The sequence below is a fragment of the Prunus mume genome, linkage group LG3, assembly GCF_029339155.1.
Source record: "Prunus mume cultivar Tortuosa linkage group LG3, ASM2933915v1, whole genome shotgun sequence".
NCBI lineage: Eukaryota > Viridiplantae > Streptophyta > Magnoliopsida > Rosales > Rosaceae > Prunus > Prunus mume.
In genome coordinates this window covers 19,932,379-19,955,660 of record NC_142700.1, presented here as the reverse complement: position 1 = coordinate 19,955,660, position 23,282 = coordinate 19,932,379, and the positions used below count along the sequence as shown (strand labels likewise).

At 36.5% G+C, this 23,282-nt stretch overlaps 4 protein-coding genes across 5 annotated transcripts; 2 read left to right on the top strand and 2 right to left on the bottom strand.

The window, feature by feature from the left end:
• Window positions 1-2,254: 2,254 nt before the first annotated feature.
• LOC103342732 (uncharacterized) lies at window positions 2,255-6,179 on the bottom strand. The gene is made up of 6 exons (XM_008246375.2): window positions 5,700-6,179; window positions 4,613-4,955; window positions 3,452-3,536; window positions 3,231-3,317; window positions 2,833-3,075; window positions 2,255-2,737 (listed from the first exon to the last, which is right to left on the bottom strand). Exons 1-6 carry the CDS (start codon window positions 5,852-5,854, stop codon window positions 2,661-2,663), a joined length of 990 nt encoding a protein of 329 aa, XP_008244597.2. The 5' UTR covers window positions 5,855-6,179; the 3' UTR covers window positions 2,255-2,660.
• Window positions 6,180-7,615: 1,436 nt separating this feature from the next.
• Window positions 7,616-8,557, bottom strand: LOC148919041 (zinc finger BED domain-containing protein RICESLEEPER 2-like). Its single transcript, XM_089048770.1, has one exon. It carries the CDS (start codon window positions 8,555-8,557, stop codon window positions 7,616-7,618), a length of 942 nt encoding a protein of 313 aa, XP_088904896.1.
• Window positions 8,558-13,636: 5,079 nt separating this feature from the next.
• Window positions 13,637-16,182, top strand: LOC148919040 (uncharacterized). The gene is made up of 4 exons (XM_089049410.1): window positions 13,637-14,017; window positions 14,588-14,783; window positions 14,863-15,585; window positions 15,795-16,182. Exons 1-4 carry the CDS (start codon window positions 13,860-13,862, stop codon window positions 15,984-15,986), a joined length of 1,269 nt encoding a protein of 422 aa, XP_088905536.1. The 5' UTR covers window positions 13,637-13,859; the 3' UTR covers window positions 15,987-16,182.
• A 2,163-nt stretch (window positions 16,183-18,345) lies between these two features.
• LOC148919039 (uncharacterized) lies at window positions 18,346-23,275 on the top strand. 2 transcript variants are annotated; one of them, XM_089049178.1, is made up of 7 exons: window positions 18,346-19,085; window positions 19,233-19,652; window positions 20,030-20,109; window positions 20,195-20,317; window positions 20,987-21,805; window positions 22,317-22,530; window positions 22,629-23,275. In XM_089049178.1, the coding sequence occupies exons 2-7, from the start codon at window positions 19,358-19,360 to the stop codon at window positions 23,159-23,161; spliced, it is 2,064 nt and encodes a 687-aa protein (XP_088905304.1). In that variant the 5' UTR covers window positions 18,346-19,085; window positions 19,233-19,357; the 3' UTR covers window positions 23,162-23,275. The 2 variants fall into 2 exon arrangements, with proteins under 2 accessions (XP_088905304.1, XP_088905305.1); XM_089049179.1 differs by having other exon boundaries at window positions 18,378-19,085; window positions 20,030-20,088.
• The last annotated feature ends 7 nt before the right edge of the window (window positions 23,276-23,282 follow it).

The following is a 23,282-nucleotide window of genomic DNA, read 5'->3' as shown; positions in this document are numbered from 1 at the left end:
ACCTTGTTGGGGCTAAACTCAAATTTCCACCCTCCAAAATACAACTATTCATGTATTTTCAGAACTCAATTTTTTTTTTCTCTGCAACCTTGCAGACTCATAATTAAGTCCGAAACTTTATTAAATTATTTAAGAATGATTAACCCCTACATTTTTTTTTCTCGTTAATTTTTCTTGACATTATTTTTGTTTCAACATTCGTGATTTAATTTTCTAAACATTTTAACCTAAAAAAATTAAAATTCCAAAACATAATAGAATTTCACTTAAAAATGAAAACAAGTACAACACCATATAAGAATGAGTAAAGTATTAAATAGAATGAAAAAAATATAACAAATGGAGAAAAAAAAAAGGATTTTTGTTGACACAAATTATAGCTGTTGGAATATTAAAATAATTTAATTTAATTTAAAAAAGAAAAAAAAAAAAAAAAGAGCACAGCATAATTTTGAAAAAGTAGCCGTTGGGATTCAATCAAATGGTCAGCTTGTTGCAAAACTCACATGGGGCCAACACTTTTTGTTGTTCACATGGGCTTCCAAGGCATAAAACAAAGAAGAAAAAGCAGATTTTGAGCCCACAAACATTATCAGTCCAGGCAATAGTTTGGGTGGAATTATAGTCCAAATTTGAGATTTCTCAAATTTCCATCCCCCAAAATATATAGGTTTGAGAAGTTTTTTGGACTCAAAACTTATAATTTGGCGTATCTCCACAAGTCCCGTTGTTATCGTTGGAGCCATTTTTCTCATCCGAGCCATTTTGGTGGTGAAGTGCGAGGTGGAGCTTGAGTGACTCTAGTGGTAAGAATAACATTTTTCATTCCACTTGACCTTTTCTACTAGCCTCTTCATCTTATATTTCATTTCCAAGATGGCCTCACGGTGGTCGGCGCTAAACGCCATCACGGTGCGTCACTTCCAGCCGAGGTAATTGTGCAGATATAGATATAGAATAGAAAATCGTAAAAAATTAGTGATTGGTTTTTATTTAGGGGTAACAACGACTTTCTGCATTCATGTACTTACTAATTATTAACTAGTTGGGAAGGAAATAAATGAAGTGATTATTTACTTATATATAATTAATTAAATTAATTTTCAAGAAAATGAAACTTGAACATTGAATTGCAAAAAAGACAACTTACAGGGCTATGGTTGCAAAACTCAAAGGTCCTCTTAATTCAGAGGTTCCCTGACTAACATCTACTTATTTTTACGGCAAGCATTAAATTATATAATAACACAATTATAATAGTGTTTTCCTATTTTGAACTAGAAGTTTGTTTGAGAAAACTAAAAAATGAAAGATAAAAAGACTTACTTAAGTATTGTTGATGTTGATGTTGATATTGCTAGGAAGTTAGACGTATTAACTGTTGATGTATTAACAATGGTTAAAAGAGAGAATGTATGAACAGTGTATTAATAATGGTTCGAGAGATAGCGTATAAAAAACAAAGGGAAATTTTATTGAAGGATTGAAGGTTGAAGGAGAGTACTAAAAAAATTTCTTCCGTGATGCACTCCTCTCTTCAGAAGTCTCCCTTTTATACAAAGCACCCTACACTTCGTTGTTACCACTTCTTACACCAACAAAATCCATCACATGCATACTTACACCTTATCGCACGCACACATAACGCACTTACACATACACAAGCAAACAGAGTCACAATCCCATGCACAACTCACATGCCATGAAATGAAAGAGTGCTCTAGGATGACCTTTGTCTTTGGTCATGCTAACAAAAATTTCAGAACTTGGCTGCTAGTCTTGTCTTCAGGAGAGGACTTGCATGTCTATTGTTTTGCTATGTAAATCCATTCTTGTCATTTTGAAATTTGGTGGGCTGGTTTGGAGTAGAGGTGCTTCTTTTGGGCTTTTTTTTTCACATTTGCTATATAATTTACTAATGTTTTCAATGCACATCAAAGTTGCAATTGCATTTTCGTCTCATATTCAATAAGATTGGCATTTACCAAGTTGGCCGCAAAGAAGCTGTACAAATGACATGCAACTTCTCTTTCTTATTTTTTTTTCTTTTGGTTACAAAGAGGCCAAAGGTGGATGAAAACTCTGGCATTATTTATTTATTTATAAATGCTCATTATCACTTGAGTTACAAGCCCGTCATAAATCCAAACATCCATTCTCAGAAGCATTCATCAGAATACTAAGTTCAATATCAAACAAACTTTAAAATTGTTCCCAGGAGCACAGATACATAAGACAAGAATGGGCATAGATATGCAGTACAAAGAAACAATCAATTCAGAGTGCATTCTTTTCTTCGGTTACACTGACGCAGAGCCAAAAACAAACTTAAGAAACAATTAATCTAGGACAGGCCTTGCCGGCCTTGTCATCTAATAAAACAGAAATTACGCTGCAAGGAGGCTCCTCCAAAATTTGACAACCCATGTCTCTACCATTCCCTATCTTGGCTAATTCAGAAAGCATTCTTCCACTAATCACACAACCACGATGAGTAAACACCAACGTAAAACAGTTTATTTGAAAAATTCATCGTAAAAAGTTTTTTCAAGTCTTGCTGTCAAAACTTTTATCATCACATTCTAACAAATTGTCTTGTGTATACCAGTCAACTTCGAAGCAATTGCAAAGAACACACCAAACAAGTTTATCCCCAGTGCTCAAAGTTCTGCAGGGAAAATTCTCCCAAAGCAATATGATATGATAACAGGCCCTGCCAAATCCCCCGCAGCACAGCCTGTCAAAACAAAATAGAAATTATATATATGCACACTACAACAAGGTCATACAATGGGTACTAAAATATACAGACCACTTAATTCATTCACTTACCAATCCACTGGCCAACCGAAGGGCGGATAAGGGTGGCACCAATACCTGCCCCAATGGAAGCAAAAACGAGTGATGCACCACACTTGATAGTAGCACTTGAAACCTTTGTCGCAAGAAGTTTAAGTTGCTCTGGTGTATCAATGTCATCAACTTCTTCTTTAGACTTTATCATATGAGAAAAAAATCGGTAGATTTCAATGCCTACTTGGATGAGCCATGACGCTGCAACACCCAGAAAGTGCCCTGCACAAACGTATAAACATAAACAGCACAGTGAGATTGAAAGTTCAAGCAACCAACAATAATGAGGCTATATGATTCTTTCTTCCCAACCCACCCCACAGCCCCGGGAGTCTTTTTTATTTATTTTTAATAGGATACAAGAATTGGAATTTCACCTCTGAAAGTTGTTCTGCTAACACTGAAGAAGAAAACCAAAGTAGGCAACTTTCTTCCAGCTTTCCTCATGGCTGACTTTGGAACATCTGTACAAATTGATTGCATGTGGTCAATCATATTTTCTAATTACAAATCGATTCATCCCTACTATCCTCATAAGTTTTGTTCACTTATTCTTCTAAAATTAAACTAGATTTGAATTATTACATAAAGAAATTACCTTTAAGAAGTTTCCATGCCATTCTCTGTGAAACATAATGGACAGCAAGTCGTTCTAGAATCCGTCTTGTAGTTACAACAGTGGTCTGCGATGGGATGCAAAAATTAACTCAATCATCTTTGTCTCCAATAGTTACTGGATGCCTTACATACACTGATAGACTACATATCCAATTGAACAGCAATGCAAGACGACAAACTTTGTTGAATACAAGAATAAGTTGCAATCCTGAGAAGTACAAAATTTGGTAGGTGGCTTATTTAAGTAACTACAGTTGGGGGAAAAAAGGAAGAGAGAAAAACTCCCTAACACTGTTTCAGGTGAAGGCTAACGAGCATCTGGATGATCATTGGGCCTACGAAGCTTAGGACTTTATGCCCAATTCATGCCAAAATCCCCGAAAATGGACATAGAGAATTTAAAGCATCACCGATCTCCAGTCGTATAGCCATGTTACCCATCACAGTGTTCAAGTTCAAGAGCATAGATTTGTCCCCGATCAGTTAAGTAAGGGGAGAAGTAACCATTTGAAGTGGTGTATGGTAAGGGGAGTAACAATAAGAGGGTAGCGTAGTGATCAAAGCTTTGGAGATGATTCGACAACTAACAAACATCTGCAGCGCATTCTCAGAAACTAGCTTGTTTTGTGACCAGATTGATTTTCAAAATAAATATGAGTTGTGACACACGCTTCATCTCATTTATAATTTAGAGCATCAACAAGCATTGGAAAAAGGATGAAAATCCAAGCACCTAATTCTGTTGACATTTAGTCATTTTTTCAAGAAACACAAATTTCTAATAACTGCCATGGCTACTTATGATGCATGGTGCATAATGATTTACAAGTAGCATAGTTTCAGTAAGGCCTCCACAGAACTAATGCTACCAAGCACTCGCTGGATATTGATATTTCCAACGTGATATCTTAATCCTTTAATGAGCCCTTCACAGAGAAATTTTTTGAGTCAAACTATCTGAAGCATATCATAGTCTGGTGTTAAGACCAACAAAGGGTAAACAGAAAAAGGCACCATGGAACTAAAGGAATTCATTGAAGGACATTCTGTATGATTGAAAGTTTTTTGGTTCGACTGTATGATTGAAATTTGGTTAACCTAAATTCAACATAAAAAGAAGAAAGCAGGAAAAACAACTTACCTCACGAACAATTTGAATTACTGATTTTTTTATTGGAACAGCATAGTCTACATGCTGCTCTTCTTCAGTGTCTGGCAGGAAGTCATCATCATCCTCTTCCAAGTTTGAACGAGGCTCCAAAAGAGGTAAAAAGAACATTAAAAATGACCTCAAAGTTGTCATAGCTAGAGCCCTCCATTCAAAAGCTGAGAACAGAGGCTTTAACTCAATTTTGTAATCCTTGGTACTGTAATTCAGAGAGTCATTCTGAAACAATCTTTGAGATGCGCTTTGTAAATTAGAAAAATAGTCTTCAGACCATGCTGTTCCAGCATCACAGTAGGCAACTGGTATCCTAAAATTACTGTTGCATAGTACTAAAACATTAGTACATGATCAAACTTCAGCCAACAACAATCTTCACAGTAATAATGAAATAAAATAATTAAACTCATTAAAGACATGCTACTGATATTAAGATTATGCAACGAACTCAAGAAAGAAAGAATGAATAAGGACCTACACACAGGGACATGAAACCCAATAGCAAAGAAAAGTTTTACTTTCCTGACATTTTGTATAGGGGTTACACATCAAACTAACAATCCTGAATTTATTCTTCTTCATCTTCAACCATATAAGATACCAAGAATGCATTATACATCATAAAGTAAATCAAACACAATCAAAAGTTTAGGACTGCCCTTAAATAGGAAATTAGAAAAATAGCTTACTGAACCTTTATCCACTTTTACAATTGTTCATATCGTATATGTCGATAACCAATTGATACAAAATCAACCAGAAATCAATATTTCCAAGTATCATCAAATTCCCATACTCAACATAGCCCCACACCACTACAATATACCACCATGTAAACTAACGGGCAAATAACAAAATAATCATTACCCCAATTTCCACTGCTCACAGACAAAAGCACCCATGAGCCACACCACTTACCTAAGCATGTCTATATCTCTACTAATTTCCACAACAGAAAATCCAACATCAGCATAGCCCAATATACAATCCATATCATCGCAACCAGCTACATCATAGAACACACATATTGGAAAAAAGAACTAAGAAAAATAAGAGAGAGTACCCGAATAATGTCTTATAAACATACGGAGCTCCGGCGGCAACAGAGGCAGCAGCAGCTGCTGCTTTGGCTGAGAAAAACCCAGAAGAGTGTAATGCCTGGGCTGTTTGAGTTGGGTTTTTTCTCAGTAGATCTAAAACTATAGCTATTCCCGCCATTGTTACACCCTTACACCCTCTAAAGCCAAAAAAAAACAAAACAAAAAACAAAAACAAAAAAACAATCCTAACCCAGCAACACCCTCAAACCAAAACCATCAAAATATAGCAAAACAGGCTTCTGTTCCGGTTCTTATTTTGCCTGAAAATATTGCTGGTTATTACTACGAGATTTAAGAGACCGAAAAGATGGGATTTTATTTAGTAGAGAAGGAGACTAGGAGGAGGAGGCACAGTGTTTGGGGTTTTGAGTGGAACTAGAGACCGTCGTTGGTGTTGTCGCTAACCAATCGCCTAGCGTCTCCTTTTTCTTTCCTTTTTTTTTTTTTTTTTTTTGGGTCAAATAGCGTTTCCTGGTTGGGCTTGGGCTCTGAAAGTTCAAGGAAGCTCAAACCAAAACAGCCACTTGGCCCTAGGGGTTGGCACGGTTCGGTTTGGACCGGTTTTTGGAGAAAAATGAAACCTGATCCAATAGTGCAATCCGGTTTGGTTTGGACCGGTTCTGCTCAATATTCATACAGAAATCCGAACCAAATCGGACTTGTCCGGTTCCGGTTCGAATCCAACGGTTCCGTTTTTTTTTTTTTAATAATAATAAACAAACCTGCCCAAAATGAATTTATATACTAACATACTTCAAATTTGAGGTTCTATCAAGCTTTCAACGCATCAAAATGAATCTAACTTTAACAAAAATGCAATCCAAATTCAATCCAACTTTAACATATAAATTACAACCCAAATTCAATCAAACTTCAACAAAAATGCAATCCAACTTCAACATATAAATTACAACCCAAATTCAATCAAACTTCAACAAAATAAGTTCCAAAATAAATTACTAGCCAAATACAACCCAAATTCAATTCAAATATACATTACAACCCAAATTCAATCCAACTTCATTAAATTCCTCCTAACATTGAAAAGTAGTTGGAGCTATGGTGCTAGGTGTGGATGAACTCATAATATCTACATAAAAAAAACATAAACCCATTAAAACATTAGTCAAACATACATATTATATAATACATTAATAAAGCATATAAAATTACAAAGACATACCTAATTCAATCGATTCATAGAACTCCATCTCTTGAATTGTTGGCTCATATTGTAAAGAGAAAATGTCATCCGACCTTAACCAATTTTGAGAACAAATTAAGGCCTCCACAATCTTAGGAGTCAAAGAAGCACGAAATGAATTAACTACCCTACCACCCGTGCTAAAGCATGATTCCGAAAGCCACCGTTGATACCGGGATGGCAAGCACATCCTTTGCAATAAGTGTCAACCCCGGATACTTAACCCCATTCAATTTCCATCACTTCAAAACATCAAATTCATCAACCACATCTTCAATAGGGTCGGTGATGTACCTATCAATCTCATGCTCCAATACCACAACATCATTTGCTCGAGTCTCTTTTCTCCAATTTTCGGTCATTTGCCTTCGTTTCTTTCCCCCTCGACTTTGGCTACTACTTGTACTCATTGTAGTAGTATCACTAGAACAATAACTACTACTTTGAGTAGGTGGTGGTGGTGGTGGTGGCATGGCATATTCTTCATAAAACTTCTTTAAAATCTCTTTGATCTCATTCTTCTTCTTAACTGCATCTTCCGGGTTTTCAAACCGGCTTTTCAAGATAAACTCCAAGTTCCCCAATTTGTATCGAGGGTCAAGAACAAGAGCAACCATCAAAATTTGGTTCAATTTATCAAGGTCACCCCAATACTTTTTAAACTTCATCTTCATGTTAAGTGCCATGTCCTTCAAAACCTTGGAGGTTTGAGGTTTCACTTAATATTTCCTCCTCTTCCATCAACAAATCCTCAATTTCTTCTTCCATTGCAATCAAGTCATGAAATGTGGTGTGGGAAGCGGGATGCAAAGTGACACTCATCTTCAATGTAGCATCATAAAATACCTTCAAAAAATTCACAAAGGTACGAGCATTGTTCCAATCTTCATTAGTTGGTGGTCCTTCCCTCTTTCTAGGGTAATGAGACATAACCACCCCATCTTCAAGATCCGGTTCATCTTCACCAAACCAAGAAATATATGGGCCTTCATCATCTTCTCCCATTCTCCAAAATGCCTTTTCAAACTTTAAGGCGGCTTCCAACATCATATATGTGGAATTCCACCTTGTTGGCACATCCAACACCACAAGCCCTTTGCATTCAATTTGCTCTTTCTTAACACAACTCTTAAAGTCCTCCAACCTTTTGGGAGAAGATCTTACATACTTCACAGCATTTCTTATACACACTATGCTTTTTTCCAACTTCTTCAACCCATCACGAACTATCAAATTCACAATATGAGCACAACACCTAATGTGCATATACTTTCCCTCTAATAAAAGACTACCATTTCCCCAATGACCCATTTTCGACTTCAAGTAATCTATAGCCTTTGTGTTTGAAGAAGCATTATCGGCCGTGATGGTTAATATCTTCTTCATATCCCAATCAAGCAAGCATGACTCAAGGAGTTTACCAATTGAGTTCCCTTTGTGATTGGAAATCACACAAAAGTTCAAGATTCTTTTGTGCAAGTTCCAATCACCATCTATGAAGTGTGCCGTGATGACCATGTAATTGATGTTTTGAACACTTGTCCAAGTGTCTGTTGTGAGGCATACTCTATGTGGTGCTAATTCTTCTTTCAATTTTTGTTTCATGGCATCATACATTACCATGAAATGCCTCACAAGTGTCCTACGAGATGGCACTTGGAAATGGGGGTTCAAAGAATTACAAAACCGCCTAAACCTTTTCCTTCAACCACACCTCATTCTGGCCCAAAAAGAGAAAAATCGGAATTATGGGATCACTTTGAGAAATATGAAGAAGTGGTTGAGAGTGTGAAGGAGGATGGGAGCAAATATGCAACCACTAAGAAGAGAGCTAGGTGCAAGTATTGCACTATGAGCTATGCAGCAAACTCTACTAGAAATGGGACCTCAAATTTGAGGAAACATATTGAAAACTTATGTAAGAAATATCCGGGGAGGGTTCCTAAAGATAAACGGCAAAAGCTCTTGTCTTTTGACCAAGAACATGAGGTTCTTACATCAACAATGCATGGTAAAGAAGAGTGGTTAAAGACATGTGTAGAGATGATAGTAATGGATGAGATGCCGAAAGGTGTTGAAGAAGATGCGGATACGGATGCGGATGTGGATACGGATGCGGATGATGAACCAACTTCACTATTAGTAGTGGCATGTACCTCTCCAAATGGGTTTGACTCATTCATGATTTCTTTAAGAAACAAAAAAAAAAAAGCAACTTAAACATGATACTAACAAAAAACAAGCCCTCAATTTAAAAAAAAAACAGAAAATTAAATATTATACAATCGAACGAACAAAACAAAACACTTGAGTAAAAAAAAAACAACTATGTCTCATTTCCCAATTAAACGTGATGCATATACATGCATTAATCAATTGTATGACATGTATTAATACAAGTTGTACATATTAATACAAGATGTACACATATTTATATTTACTGCCTCACATTAATACAAGCTGTACATTTTAATACAAGTGTACATACAAGATTTGTCTTGAAATACAAGTACATTTTAATACAAGCTGTACATTTTAAAACAAGCTGTACATTAATACAAGCTGTACATTTTAATACAAGCTGTACATACAAGCTGTGCATATTAATACAAGCTGTACATACAGATATAATCAAAACCAATTATCATACAAGCTATACATATTAATAACTATCAAAACCACAATTACTGTGAATAACAAATAAACCATGAAGATCATTCATCCAAACCACCTTAAATCTTTTCAACTTGAAACAATTTCCTTTTATTTTTTTCAATTCTGTCAGTTGATAAAATATGACCTAAAATCAACTTGTGAGTACAAAAATACAAACTAAGAGCCTAGCCTAGCACAAGAATATCGGGTACGATATCCATTGGATTGGATGAGCATCAATTAGCAAATGAACATGGTTAAACATCCAAATTTCAGTTGCAAACATCCAAATTTCAATTGCAAAACATCAAAATTTCAGCTGCAAACATCCAAATTTCAGATATAATAACATACAGATATAATCAAAACATACAGATATAATCAAAACCAATTTCAGCTGCAAACATCCAAATTTCAGTTGCAAACATCCAAATTTCAGTTGCAAACATCCAAATGTCAATTGCAAAACATCAAATTCAAAATATCTGAGAGAGAGAGAGAGAGAGAAGAGAGATGAAGAATACCTGAGATAGACAGAATTGCTCTTGATGGAAGTCATGCGAGAAAATTGATGCCGTTTGTGCGTGAATTGTTCTTTGTCACCGAGGACACACAAATTGGTCAGACAGAGAATTAAATGGAAACAGAAAAAAATAAAAAGAAAAGACAGAATCTATCTAACTTGCGTGAGTGAGAGAGACGGCATGACTGACGGCTGAGAGAGAAGAGCGACAGAACGAGGCGGTGACGGAAGAAGAGCGACGGCAGAGAGGCGTGACGTGATGGTTGAGACTGAGAGAGAAATAGAGGTTTGGAAGAAGGCTCAAGGCAGCTCTGTATGAATGAAGGAACGAAGAAGAAATGAAATCGAAGAGAGGAACGAAGACAAAAAAAACCTTGGTCGTTCAATCAGCTTTTTTTTCTCTCTGTGATGCGCGCCTATGGTAGTAACGTAGACACCCAATCAAACTTAGCCAAGTATAAAAATATTTATATAATTTCAAATATAATATAAAAATATATATATTAATTTTATTGGACCGGTTCAGATTGGACCGGTTCCTTAGGGTGAAAAACAGAATCGAACCGGCCCAACCTTGCGATTTGGATTTTTCTCGCTTTTTGACTTTTTCGGTCAACACGGTTTTTTTCGATTTTTTCCGGATTGGTTTGGTTCGGTTTTACGGTTTTGCGGTTCCAATGCCCACCCCTACTTGGCCCTAACTCACAATGAATGTTGCAATTTATAAGTTCGAAGGAGTGAAAGATGCCTTTTTATTTATTTATTATTAACTACATTTTACTCCATTTAGGTTTAAGGTTATTATCGAAATAGGCCATGAGGTTTCAATTTTATCAATATCATACTCAACGTTTTTAAATATGATCAAAATACGCACTCCATCAACTTCACTGTTTGATTTTATGTTAAATTAGGGACGCGACATGTAGAATAGTCATTTTTATGCTGATGTGCAAAAGAAAACAATAAAGAAAATAACAATAGCGTGCGTAATTTGACAACAATTTAACATAAAATCAAACAATGAAGTTGATGGAGTGCGTAATTTGGTCATATTTAAAAACGTTAGGTTTTATATTGATGAAATTGAAACCTCAAGCTCAGTTTGATAATAACCCTATCCTGCATGGAGTAAAATGCAGTTAATTCTTCTTCTTCTTTTTTTCCTTATGGTAATAACATCTCTCTTGATTTTTTTTACTAACTTGCTACTATTGTTTATAAAGACATTGAATTACACATTAACATTGTCACACGTTTATACCATAACTAATCGCGCACAATCAGTAAAAAGCGGACCATAAAGTAACGATCATGCATGTCCAAGACCCTTCATGCGCAAACCGCCAAGCATGCCCCTTGGCAATCCAAATGGCCACACCGTCTAGCCTTCAGAAAGGGAGATGGTGCACATCTTCGACGTAAGGAATGAATAAAGATCTTCCTTCAATAAGTCACTTATCGTGCCACTTTGGCCAAAGCACATGTCGTGTTGGTAAACCTTAGGGATATGTGTCGGCATGCCAATAGTCCCATATCGAAGAAATCACAGGAGATGTCTCCCACCTAGTGCATCAGGTAATCATTAATTCGCATGTGTAATGTACTATGTCGAAATAATTCCCTAATCCACCCTTGTGCTAACTTAAGTATTAGAGTGCTTTTGCTTTGTACCACACTAGTGCCAAGGTTATTTTCGAGCTTGTCCCTTTTACAGGTCTTAGTATCATCTATCGAAGGACTCCATTTTTGGACATCAACATCACCATTGAGTAAAGACTAAGATAAAAATCAACAAAGCTTTGGCCCAAAAAAGAAAAAGTTTTAAAGCGTTTGATAATCTAGGTCATAATGTAAAATTGTTTTAAAAATTTTAGAAGCCATTTTAATAAAGGAGCTGATTTTCCCACTCCCGTTTTGTCCACTTACACTCTCTTTTGATTTTTAATACTTTTTAATCAATTTAGTTCTTTCTCTTTCCTATTCTACCCTTATCTTGAATTAAGGTTTATTTGTGGTTATAGCTTTTGTCTGCTCTTGTATGGTTGAATTTTCTTAGTGTGATAGTTTAAGTCGAATGATATAGTTTGGTTAAATTATATCCTCTTTTGTATTTGTTACTGAAGTTGTGATTTTAATTTGAGCTTTGGCATTGAGTATGAGGATTTTGTTCAATCTAATTACTCTTTCTTTATTTTATGTTTCTTTGTGGCTACCTTGGCCATCTCTATATTTTATTGTCTTTTGTATTAGAAATTGTTTCCTTTTCCAAAAAAAAAAAAGCTATGGTTGCAAGGTTTATTCCTAGGGCATGGGATTTTTCCTAGACAAATGTACAGTGTTAATTATTTCTTACTCGATAAAAAAAAAGGAAAGGAAAAAAACAAAAAATGGAGTGCAAGTTGGAAAATTAAATATAAAGAAAAAAATAATAATATAAAAGTGAAGTAAAAAAGAAATTAATGTAGTGTAAGGGTACAATAGGAAAGATAAATAATTAAAAAGAACAAAATTGATTAAAAAGTATTAAAAAAATAAATGGTAGTGTAAGAGTATCACCAGTGGGGGGTGTAAAGCTAGGTGTATGCTAAATATACACATTTTGCCATCGGAATTACCTCGCAATGGGCAGGTGTAAATGGTTGTAAAAATGCATCATCATCCCACCGGAGATGCTTAGAGCATCTCCAGTGGGAGGTTGTATAATGAGGTGTATGTTAAATATATACTATTTGTGATCAGTAATCACCTGCAAATGGGGGAGGTGTAAACGATTGTAAATTTGCATCACAACCATGAGATGCAAATTTAGATGCACATGTGCATTTTTTTTTACATCCCTTATAGGTGGGGCCTTCATGAGAAAAAGTGAGAGAAAGTGGATAAAAATGAGAAAAATCAATTATACAAGATTCGCATATTCCCTATTGGAGTAAAAGCCATATTTACAACCCGTGAAGTATAAAGGAAATGTAAAAGTGGCTTTACACCCCAAAAAATACACTCCTCTCCCCCACTATGGATGTTCTCATGTGCATCCATTTTATATCCTATGCAAGTGGGACCCATAGGAGAAAAAGGGAGAAAGAATGTTGCAATCACTCATCAGCCGCTATACAAAATGATGTAGAGGGTCCTGCTTGACGCCAGCACACCAAGTGGTGTGTTGGAATACCCAATAGCTCTATGATGAACGATTGAGATGGATTGGAATTCAAAATGAAAAGCTCGTATATTCATGCAATTTGCATTGCACTTCCAATGGTATGAAATATTAGAAAAAAACACTTTAAAAATGTTTAAAATAAATTATAATTTTCTACTTAAATATCTTTATGTTAGTTTGTAGGTAAAATCATATGTTCTCCAGATTTAAAATTTTTTAAGTCCATTTATTTAGAAAAATAAAATAAATCTAACACACAAAATTATTTTAAAAAAATTAAAACTAAAAAAAACACAAAAATGAATTATCGGAAACAAATCAAACATATTTCCCTATTTAAGCAAAAAAACGCATTTACACCTCCGCTGGTGCAGAGGAGATGTAAAAGTAGACAACGAAATCTCTGTATCCAAACAGACACACGTGCGATATATTCGAAATCCCGCCACCCTCGAAAGTGACAAAATCGCAGTAGATTCAAATTCCAAGTTCTAACCCCATCAAACGATTCAATTGCTAGGGTTCATATTCGAAGAGAAGGGTGTTTGTCAAATTTTCGATTAGTTTCAGAGAATATGAATTTGGGGGACCTAAACAAGATCTGGGAAATCAAAACCCTGAAAAGAAAGGATCAGGAAGCGGAAGCCAGGAAGATTCTCGAGAAAATTGCCAAACAGGTCCAGCCCATTATGCGCAAACACAAATGGCGCGTCAAGCTTCTCTCTGAATTCTGGTACTTCATCTTCTTATTGCGTGTTTTTTTCCCTTAAAAAAATTCATTTTGCTCTGTTTGGTTGCCGAGAATGCGGTGGATAGTAGGCAACACAATGTTTTTTGGATTTTTTTTTCTTGGGTATTCTTAAGATGATGGAAATGTATTATTCACTATGCGAACTAATCACATTGCCGTTAATTGAATCGACTTTTTTTTTTCTTTCTTTCTGTGTTTATTAATTCACAATATTGGGCAAGTATTGCTGCTTCAAAATTTGGATGTAGTTATTTTGCTCCTTGCATTTTGCATCATTTTGATCGGCAATAGCGGGGGTTATTGCCAGTGACAATGCTCTATTTATGTTTCTCTCATGCCGTTTTCAATGGAAATCTTAAGTTCTCCTGCTGCTGGCATGTTGCATTGTCTTTAGATTTTTAAGTTTACTGCAAATTTTTATTTAGCGGCGATTATATGGAGTTGGAGTGCCTTTATATGAATTTTTCGCCGATAAAGTGTTTTTTTAACCCCCAAATTGGTCTTCTTTTTGTGTGTGCATAAAGTGATGAAAGTTATTTGATGACATTACAGCCCAAACAACCCTCGTCTTCTAGGGTTGAATGTGAACCGCGGTGTGCATGTGAAACTGAGGCTGCGTAGGCCAAACAGGGATTGGGATTTCTATCCCATTGATCAAGTCCTTGATACAATGCTTCACGAACTTTGTCACAATGTTCATGGCCCTCATGATGCCAAGTTCTACAAGCTCTGGGACGAACTTAGAAAGGTGTTTTTATGTTGACCTTTCATAAGTTTTTGTGTTTACAAAGACGTGCTGAATTTGCTAGGACTTCATTTCTTTGTAGGAATGTGAGGAGCTGATGTCTAAGGGAATAACTGGCAATGCTGAGGGGTTTGATCTTCCAGGGAGACGTTTGGGGAGTTTTTCACGTCAACCCCCTCTTTCTTCTCTCCGCAAAACTGCACTTGCTGCTGCAGAAAAGAGAGTTCTTTTAGGATCTATGATGCCATCTGGACCTAAGCGTCTTGGTGGTGATAGCAGTATTATGGTTGCACTTAGTCCAGTGCAAGCTGCTGCAATGGCTGCAGAGAGGAGATTGCAGGATGATATCTGGTGTGGTTCAGTGTCAGCTGAAGCTTCTATGGATGGAGAATGCAGCTATGATAAATCAGAGGACCATCAAAATATAGGGCCAAATGCAGGAAGTTCAAGGCCTCCCAGTGGTGCAAAAGCACATTCCTCAGATACGTTATTGCAAAAAAGAAGTCGTGAACTGAATACCAATGGTTTTTCTAAATCTACCAAATGCAATTTAGGATCTGAGTTGGTAGATTTATCCATGGATGAGTCAATATCTGGGTCCATGATTGATTGTGATATCAAATCTCAAAAGAGAAGTCGAGGATCAGAAAATAGTTCATTCTCTCGTTCCAATTGCCATCTAGAATCTAGTGGTAGGCATCAGTCATGTGTTTCATCTTTTGGGTCCAGGTCTAATAATGATGGAACACATAGTCCAGAGGAAACTGCTCTTTGGCAGTGTGAAATGTGCACTTTGCTGAATCCCGTAAGTGTCTCTATTGCTAGGTGATAGTTTTATGTCTTTACAAATGCATCCTTTTTTTCAAAAAGTTCTATATCAAATCATTTCCTTTTGAGTATCTCTAAAGAATAACATTTCCTTTTTTTTCTCTAAATGTTGCAAATTTTCTCTCTATCTTAATGTTACTTGAAATATACTTGTTTTGCATGTGAATGATGGGTGGAACACCGCAGCCATTAGCTCCAATATGTGAGCTCTGTAACACAAAGAAACCAAAAGATGTTGGTACAAATTACAAAATCTGGACCTGTAGATTCTGCACTTTGGAAAACTGTGTGAAGTTGGAGAAATGCTCAGCATGTGGTCAGTGGAGATACTCACATGGCCCACCAATAGCAAGCCAGGCACCAAATCTGGGCACTTGAGAAGCACACCAGTAATAATCATTGGCCTTTAACTTGTAGTTTTTGAAATCAGTTACCTGATTACTTTTCTTTTTGGACTTGCCATTTAAGTCGTTAACTTGTTATTAGCTATCTTACTTTTTCTTACTTGGCAAGACTCTTTGCATCGTTGTGAATTTTGGTATAGATTGAATGAAAAAAATTTAGTTACATCTCAGCGAAGCAGATGCGGAACATGCTCTCTCTCTCTCTCATATAATGTTGGATATTGCACATGAATTGGCAGCTTAATGAAAAGAGGTAAGATGTTAAAGTGGAAGCATGGTTAGAAGAGATAATGTTATCCCATACATACGTGCAACTTGAAAGTAGAATTGTCTGAAGTTTAAACCAGAGTCATTGTGAACTTCGTAATATATTTTTTCCTGTCAAAACTCAGAGAGTAGAGAGGTCACGTTCAGTTATTAGGCAAAATGTGAATGAAAACATAGGATAACACAGATAACAGTATTCTTGTTCTGGATTCTTTAATGCATCGAAGAAAAAAAAAATTGTATGTGTGTATGTGTATATCATATATTTGCCTATCCGTCAATGTATCTAACAGAGATAATAGAACTACTGTTGGGACGCATATTATTATGCTGTGAGAGAAGTCCTGTCTGGTCATGTTTTGTACTTGTGGTTCAAGGAATGGGCAAAGGAAAGTTGGCATTTCATGGTGGGAGAACTCGAGTATATCTGGCAACACTTTTCTGATGCTGTAGGTTTTGCTCCCTTTTGCGTACAAAATGCAGGAAGTATTCAATCAGTTTTGGCTCGCACTGTAACAGTGGTAAGCCAGAAACAGAGTGAACGATTTCATGCATGATGCAAAGGAAGACATTGATGGAGCAGAGTTTGAAAGTTTGGTAAGTATGTTTTGGGGCTTCAAGGATTTGATGTGTGGACTTGGAGAGTTGTATTGGTGCCTATATTAAGTTGGGCGTGGACTCTATAACTCTTGAAAATAGAATGCAGCAATCCGATTTCTACATTTACTATCAAACACAGCATGACACCCACCCAAAGCTTTATGTTCTATAAAATAAGCTTAGGCAGCCAGCTCCTTTTCTAGGGCTAAAATCCTAAATGCCTAGACAATATATTTCCTAACCCCTGAGCTCAAGGAGAATAAAAAGTCATATAAACCCTACTCTTAATAAACTCCCTCGCAACAAGGGGCTTGTAGCTCAAGTAGTTAATAGCATTTATTCATACATTTGAGGTTTTAGGTTCGATTCCCCTCTCCCTCGATATCACTTATATAAAAAATTAAAACAAATAAATAAACTCCCTCATACTGTTAAGGTTCTTTGTAAATAAATAAAGATAATAAATCCCAAATTTTTGCAAACCCCATTAAAATTTAAACCATTTATTCATAAAAATAATAAAGAGAAATAAAACAAAATAGAGTCGGCCTGGCCTAGAGACCAATAAGATTCAGAGGCTTGTACTGCCAACTAGTTAAACATCCGACCTCCCCACTAGTTAATCTTACAGCAGCTTGAGCTGTTGCTGCCAACTATACCTAATCTTCTTGTCTTGTGATACAGCTGCAATAACTTCAAGCACAATATTAACTCCTATAATGTGATGCTAATTCTTCTAATTGAAAACATACATTTTTACCTAACTTCATGTGGGACTCTTATTAATTAGTGTGGTTTCTTTTTCTTTTCCCATTTTTTTTGGGGTTATTTACTTGAATGGTCCTTAAACTTTTACCCGATTCACATTTTGGTCCCTCAATTAAATTATTCGTTTCAAATGGTCCACCAACTCTATATTATTCAGTCCATCGGTCCAACCGTCTAATTTTCTGTTAGATTTAACCAAATTTTATGGTAAATATGACTTTTCATAATTAACAAATAAAAATAGGTCTAAAACACCCAAAATGGGAGTTGAAATTATAAAAAAACCCAGGGACTATTTAAACATATAAACACACCCAAAACCCATCATTACACACTCAAAACCTATTTATAAACACACCCAAAAAGTTGATTTTGGGTGTGTTTCTATGTTTAAATAGTGCTTGGATTTTTTTATAAATACATGCATAGGATTGGATTTATTTATAAATTTGTATTAAAATAAATACAAAATCGGAAAAAATTGAAGAAAAAGAGAAAAAAAAATGGACTCGGGCCCAATGAACAAATGGACTCGAGCTCAATGGGGTTGTTAGATGCAACGCAACAGTTGTTTGTCGTAGTAAATAATCCAACCCTTCCTCCCCTTCCTACCTTCCACCGAGAAAAAAGAAAAGGAAAGAAAGCAAACAAATAAATTATAATTTCCATTAATTTAAGAAATAGTTCCTTTTTTTCTTGTTCAACCAGTCCCTCTGTTCCATAGCTGCACATACATTTCCAAAGCTCTGCAACTCTCCCCACTTTTCATGTCCATGGCCTTTTCAAGAAATCTTCTTTTCTCTCCTTCTCTTCCTTCATCTTCTCCTCCTCTTGTCCCTCTCTTTCTCTACTCTCCCTTGTACCCACCAAGACAAGCACAAAGCTTCCTCTTCTCGCCCTTCTCTTGAAACCCTCCAACACCAGCATCACCTAGTCAGTTCTACCAACTAGGCTTACGTCTTTCCAGTTCCTTTTTCGTGAGCTTAAGTTGCTTTTCTGGTCCTAATTATAGATGCCCATTTCAAATTTGTTCCAATTCTCTTGGAAAAAGCAGTCAAGGCAATGTCTTTGATGCTCTTTGGGCTTTCACGCTGATACCGAGTTCTATTGAGTATAGGGTGTTCTGATCTGCCTTTAGGCCATCAAAATGCAGGTTTTTGTGGCTTCCATGAAGGTTTTCGACATCCCCTGTTCTTGTTTGGTGTAGTTCTTCCAAGTCTCAGCGGAAAATTTCATGGTTGAGTTACTAGTGATCAAATTGTGCATTCGTTGAACGGTATAGTCCTCCTGATTATGTATGGTTGCTGATCCTGAAGATTATTGAACAAATTTGATTGTTATTTGAACCTTTTGCTACGTAATTGGGGGTCTTTTTAGCTGTAAAGTCAAGACTTTTGATCTGCTTAGGTTTCCAAGCCCTAAGCTCTCTTATATTCAGGTCAGTTTTATAATATACCCATTTCTCGTTTGCTTGAGTTGTTCCAGCTTGAGCAAGATATATTATATTTATTCCGAGGGTTAAGGTGATAAATAATTGCAAGATTGTACCTTATGACCTGAAAATTACTCCATTGTTACTTTTTAGGCAGCCAAGTCATGGAGGTTTGAACCCTTTCGCTATCTTTCATTTTGCGCATCTTCAGCTATGTGATTAGAACTTCAAGTGGGTTTCTGGTGTTTTGTCAACCCCTCTTTGTGCGTTCTGTCAAAATGTCTGGAAATGGTCACTGTTTTGTGGAGTGGAAAGAGCACTTTGTTTCACAGGAGAGGGGCAACCGTGTGGTTCACTATTTCTTGAAGGATTCTGCTGGAGAATCCATTCTTGCAGTTGTGGGTACTGAGAGGAGTGTTAGGCACATGTTCTATGTTGTTTCTGAGGAATTTTTGTATGTGCACGGAAAGGAAAGCTCCACTAATGCTAACTTTAAATGGAGGTCAAGAAGAGAGGTTGTGGATTGGCTTACATCTATGCTGTCAAAGCAGCATATACATGCAGATCTATCCGGTATGAGTTGCCACTTCATAATTTCCAGTTCCTTATATTGTCGATAAAATTTTGGTTTATGTTTGCCAGATTGAATTGTAAGGCAAAGATTTTGACTTTCCCTTACATCCCAGATTGAATTATTAGTTTAAGTGACTGGTAGACAAATATTTATAAGTTCTACCACGTATAAATATCTATATAAAGTTAGTTATTAAGAGATTCAATGTCAAACCTAATAGCGTATAAAGTTAGTTATTAAGAGATTCAATGTCATACCTAATAGCTTCTTCCCTTTTACTAAAATTGCAATAAATGAGGGAGAGGGGGGGTTGTCTCTGTATGACTGGAATCTTATGACTTTAATACTTTTTTTATTTTATTTTTATTTATGACAGAATCACCCCAACATGATTCGTCACAAGCTTCGGGGACTCCTGAATATCCAATGAATGGAGTTAGTGCCCCCCAGACCCATGTAACCAATGACTCTTTATTGATTTTGTTCTTAATTATGCTTTCAATTTTTGCCTGAAATACTGACTCGAAAACCTGTGTATCAGGGCCGTCTTTCAAAGAACTTCAAGGGACAGAGTCTGGACATTGTTTGGTCAGGTGTTGCATGGACATGTGGTAAACAGCTCAAGCATTTTCCTGCATTCTGTAGGGATGGGATTACAATAGCGGTAAGGATTTACCAGTCAAAGTAGGAATGCATTTGTGAGGTGATTGGGCTTGAAGTGCATGAGGTGGAACTGTGGAATGCATAGCTCTCCTTGCTTAAACTCTCAAACATTAATCCCACATTAATTTTTAGAGTGATATTATGCCAGAAATGGTGCAGGGAAAATTAAGTACTCCAGAAATAATTGCTCTGACATTTCTTATCAGAAAAATGATTACTCTGGCATTAGTATGAGCTAAGATAAAGTATATCCTCTGCATGGGTACTTCAAAGACATTACATTGAATAAATGAAGCATTTGTCTCAAGTTCAAAGATTCTAGAGAAGATAACGAAAATATTGTCTTTATGTTGGTACGTTGCACTATTGTTGCTTTGAATGAAAACACATGAGCATGAGTCACAATTATGTACTAGTAACACTAGGCCTTGTAGTATTACATGTCTCATATGCCTTATAGTTGATATATTGATGCATAAACTTCTGGGTACTTAGTTCAAGGACTATGCATCAAGGCATTTTGTTGAAGATTTCCTCGATGTGTACTTCTTGGTCTAACGCTAATGACCATTTGTATTATGTGAATGATGGAATTGACATGCTACTCCAATTTTTACTGTCAACCGTAATTATTTTCCTCTGATTGCGTTTCCTTTCCCTTTGCATCCAGATTAAGTCCTTTGTCTTTGTCATGGCAAAGGGAGAAAATCACTATGTTGCTTATATTGAAGATATGTACGAAGACAAGAGAGGTCAAAGAAAGGTTAAAGTGAGGTGGTTTCATCATAGCCAGGAAGTCAAGGGGGTAACTCCTCTAAGAAATCCTCACCCAAAGGAAGTTTTCATCACACCATATGTGCAGGTCATTAGTGCAGAATGTGTTGATGGTCCTGCAACAGTCTTAACTCGTGAACATTATGAAAAATGCTTAGCTGTGTTTCCTAGGGCTTTATTGGCCAGAGTACATCTTTGTTGTAGGCAGTTTAAAAGTAACAAGGTGAAGCCATTTGATTTGAGTAAAATGCATGGCTATTTTGATCAGCCAATTCTCTCTTGTTTGGGTCCCAACTTTTCAGCAAAATCTGAGTTTATAAGTGATAGCCTGATTGGGGAAGAAGATGAATTGGGTCCAAGTGAGTATTTAAAACTAGGATCTAAGAGGACTAGAAGTGGAAGGCCATGCCAGAGGTTTGCAGCTAATCATTCAAAAGCAAGAAGTTCTACAAGAGATAGCCAGATGATGGCATATAGACCTCTTCAGAAATCAAATTATGGTTCGCTAGACAGGAAACTGTTTTCCATGAAGCTTGTTGATTATCAGCCTTGGTATACCCCACTCTTTAAGGTTGCTGAAAAGATAGAATTGCTATGCCAAGATAGTGGCATTCGAGGCTGCTGGTTTAGGTGTACTGTCTTGCAGATATCACGAAAACAGGTGAAAGTCCAATATGATGATTTGCAAGATGAGGAAGGATGTGGCAATCTTGAGGTATGCTTAGCCACTTGTATATGTTCTTTATTTAATATTTGTTTTTAGCTCTAAGTTGTGGTGTAAAAATGCTGACGTCATGTTTAAGTTAAGTGCACAAAATTTCCATTCAAGATTCTCTTTTAATCATCCCTTCATTGTAATTCCAATTCAAAATACAGTTTTTCTCTTCTTTCTTCGGTACTTTCCCTCATTAGGAGATGTAATCTAGCATGTTGAGATTTTACAGTTGTGTGCATATCTCTATCTAATAACATGAACTCCTCAGCATCTGTGTTTTTTTTTTTGTTTTTTTCATTTTTTTATTTATAAAAAAAATTCTGAACTCTTACCCTAAAGCATGTCAACCTTCACTCTTTTATGATTTTCTTCATCATTATATGTAAGCATTTGGTTAGATCGGACCACATAAACTATTGTGTCCTCTTGAGTGATTGTTCTGTGTTTCCTTGATTTCCTTTGGGCTTTGAACTGTATTCTGGCGGCATGACCCTCTCTCTGTAACTTGTAGGAATGGATCCCAGCTTTTAGACTGGCTATGCCTGATAAGCTTGCCATAAGGCATCTAGGCCGCCCAATGATCCGGCCAGCCCCTCCTAAGGAACAAATGGACCTTGCTCTTGAGGTTGGGGCTGCAATTGATGCATGGTGGAGTGATGGCTGGTGGGAAGGGATTATCACTGGAGTTGGCAGCTGTGGTGATAACTTTGAAGTTTTCTTTCCTGGTATGCATGGTAGAAATTGTATCTAGTTTTCTCCCCTGTTTCTTCCCTAAATTTTCCTTCGTTCCTTTGTTATTATGTAATTACTGTGGTGGTATCAGGTGAAAGCTTACTCTTGAACGTGCACAAAAAGGATCTGAGAATATCAAGAGATTGGTTGGGGGACCAGTGGGTTGATGTTGAGGCAAAGCCTGATGTACTTTCAGCCATATCTTCAAAAATTAGCTCATGCACTCATCCCTTTACATCGCCCACTGTTGCCAAAGATGTCAACACCGATGGTTTAGCTTTGTCGTATATTGAAGTTCCTTCTAGTACTAAACATGTTGAAGAGGAAAAACTGAACTTGGATGCATCTTCCAGTTATGATGCTCCTGAAAATATGGACTTGGTCAATGATAAGAAGTCCCCATCATTAAAACACATTGGTACTGAAGGTGTTGATGTCAATGACAGTTGTGGTGATGCACAGGATGTCCAAGGTAATGATGATGATGATAACAAAGATGACAACAATTGTGAGGATGACAAAGGTGAAAACATAGGTGATGATGAGGGCCGAGAAGGCATGGAGGTGTTTGAAACTCCAGGGCAAAGCCCCAAAGCAGTAGAAATCATGGAAGTGACATCGTAAGATGTCTAACTCAAGTCGGATAGCCTTAAATTGTGGCAATTAAGGATGCAAGTGTTGTTCCCCTATGTTGAAAGGGTGGCAATTAAGGATGCAAGTGTTGTTCCCCTGTGTTGAAAGGGTT

Excerpts from the sequence above, each read along its gene's own strand:
- LOC103342732 (XM_008246375.2), bottom strand. The coding sequence starts at position 5,854 with ATGGCGGGAATAGCTATAGTTTTAGATCTACTGAGAAAAAACCCAACT. Across the intron at positions 3,537-4,612 it reads TAATTCAAATTGTTCGTGAG|ACCACTGTTGTAACTACAAG; the intron begins GTAAGTTGTTTT and ends ATCCCATCGCAG. Across the intron at positions 3,318-3,451 it reads GGCATGGAAACTTCTTAAAG|ATGTTCCAAAGTCAGCCATG; the intron begins GTAATTTCTTTA and ends CAATTTGTACAG.
- LOC148919041 (XM_089048770.1), bottom strand. The coding sequence starts at position 8,557 with ATGTATGATGCCATGAAACAAAAATTGAAAGAAGAATTAGCACCACAT.
- LOC148919040 (XM_089049410.1), top strand. The coding sequence starts at position 13,860 with ATGAATTTGGGGGACCTAAACAAGATCTGGGAAATCAAAACCCTGAAA. Across the intron at positions 14,018-14,587 it reads AAGCTTCTCTCTGAATTCTG|CCCAAACAACCCTCGTCTTC; the intron begins GTACTTCATCTT and ends ATGACATTACAG. Across the intron at positions 14,784-14,862 it reads TCTGGGACGAACTTAGAAAG|GAATGTGAGGAGCTGATGTC; the intron begins GTGTTTTTATGT and ends ATTTCTTTGTAG.
- LOC148919039 (XM_089049178.1), top strand. The coding sequence starts at position 19,358 with ATGTCTGGAAATGGTCACTGTTTTGTGGAGTGGAAAGAGCACTTTGTT. Across the intron at positions 20,110-20,194 it reads TTAGTGCCCCCCAGACCCAT|GGCCGTCTTTCAAAGAACTT; the intron begins GTAACCAATGAC and ends CCTGTGTATCAG. Across the intron at positions 21,806-22,316 it reads AAGGATGTGGCAATCTTGAG|GAATGGATCCCAGCTTTTAG; the intron begins GTATGCTTAGCC and ends TGTAACTTGTAG.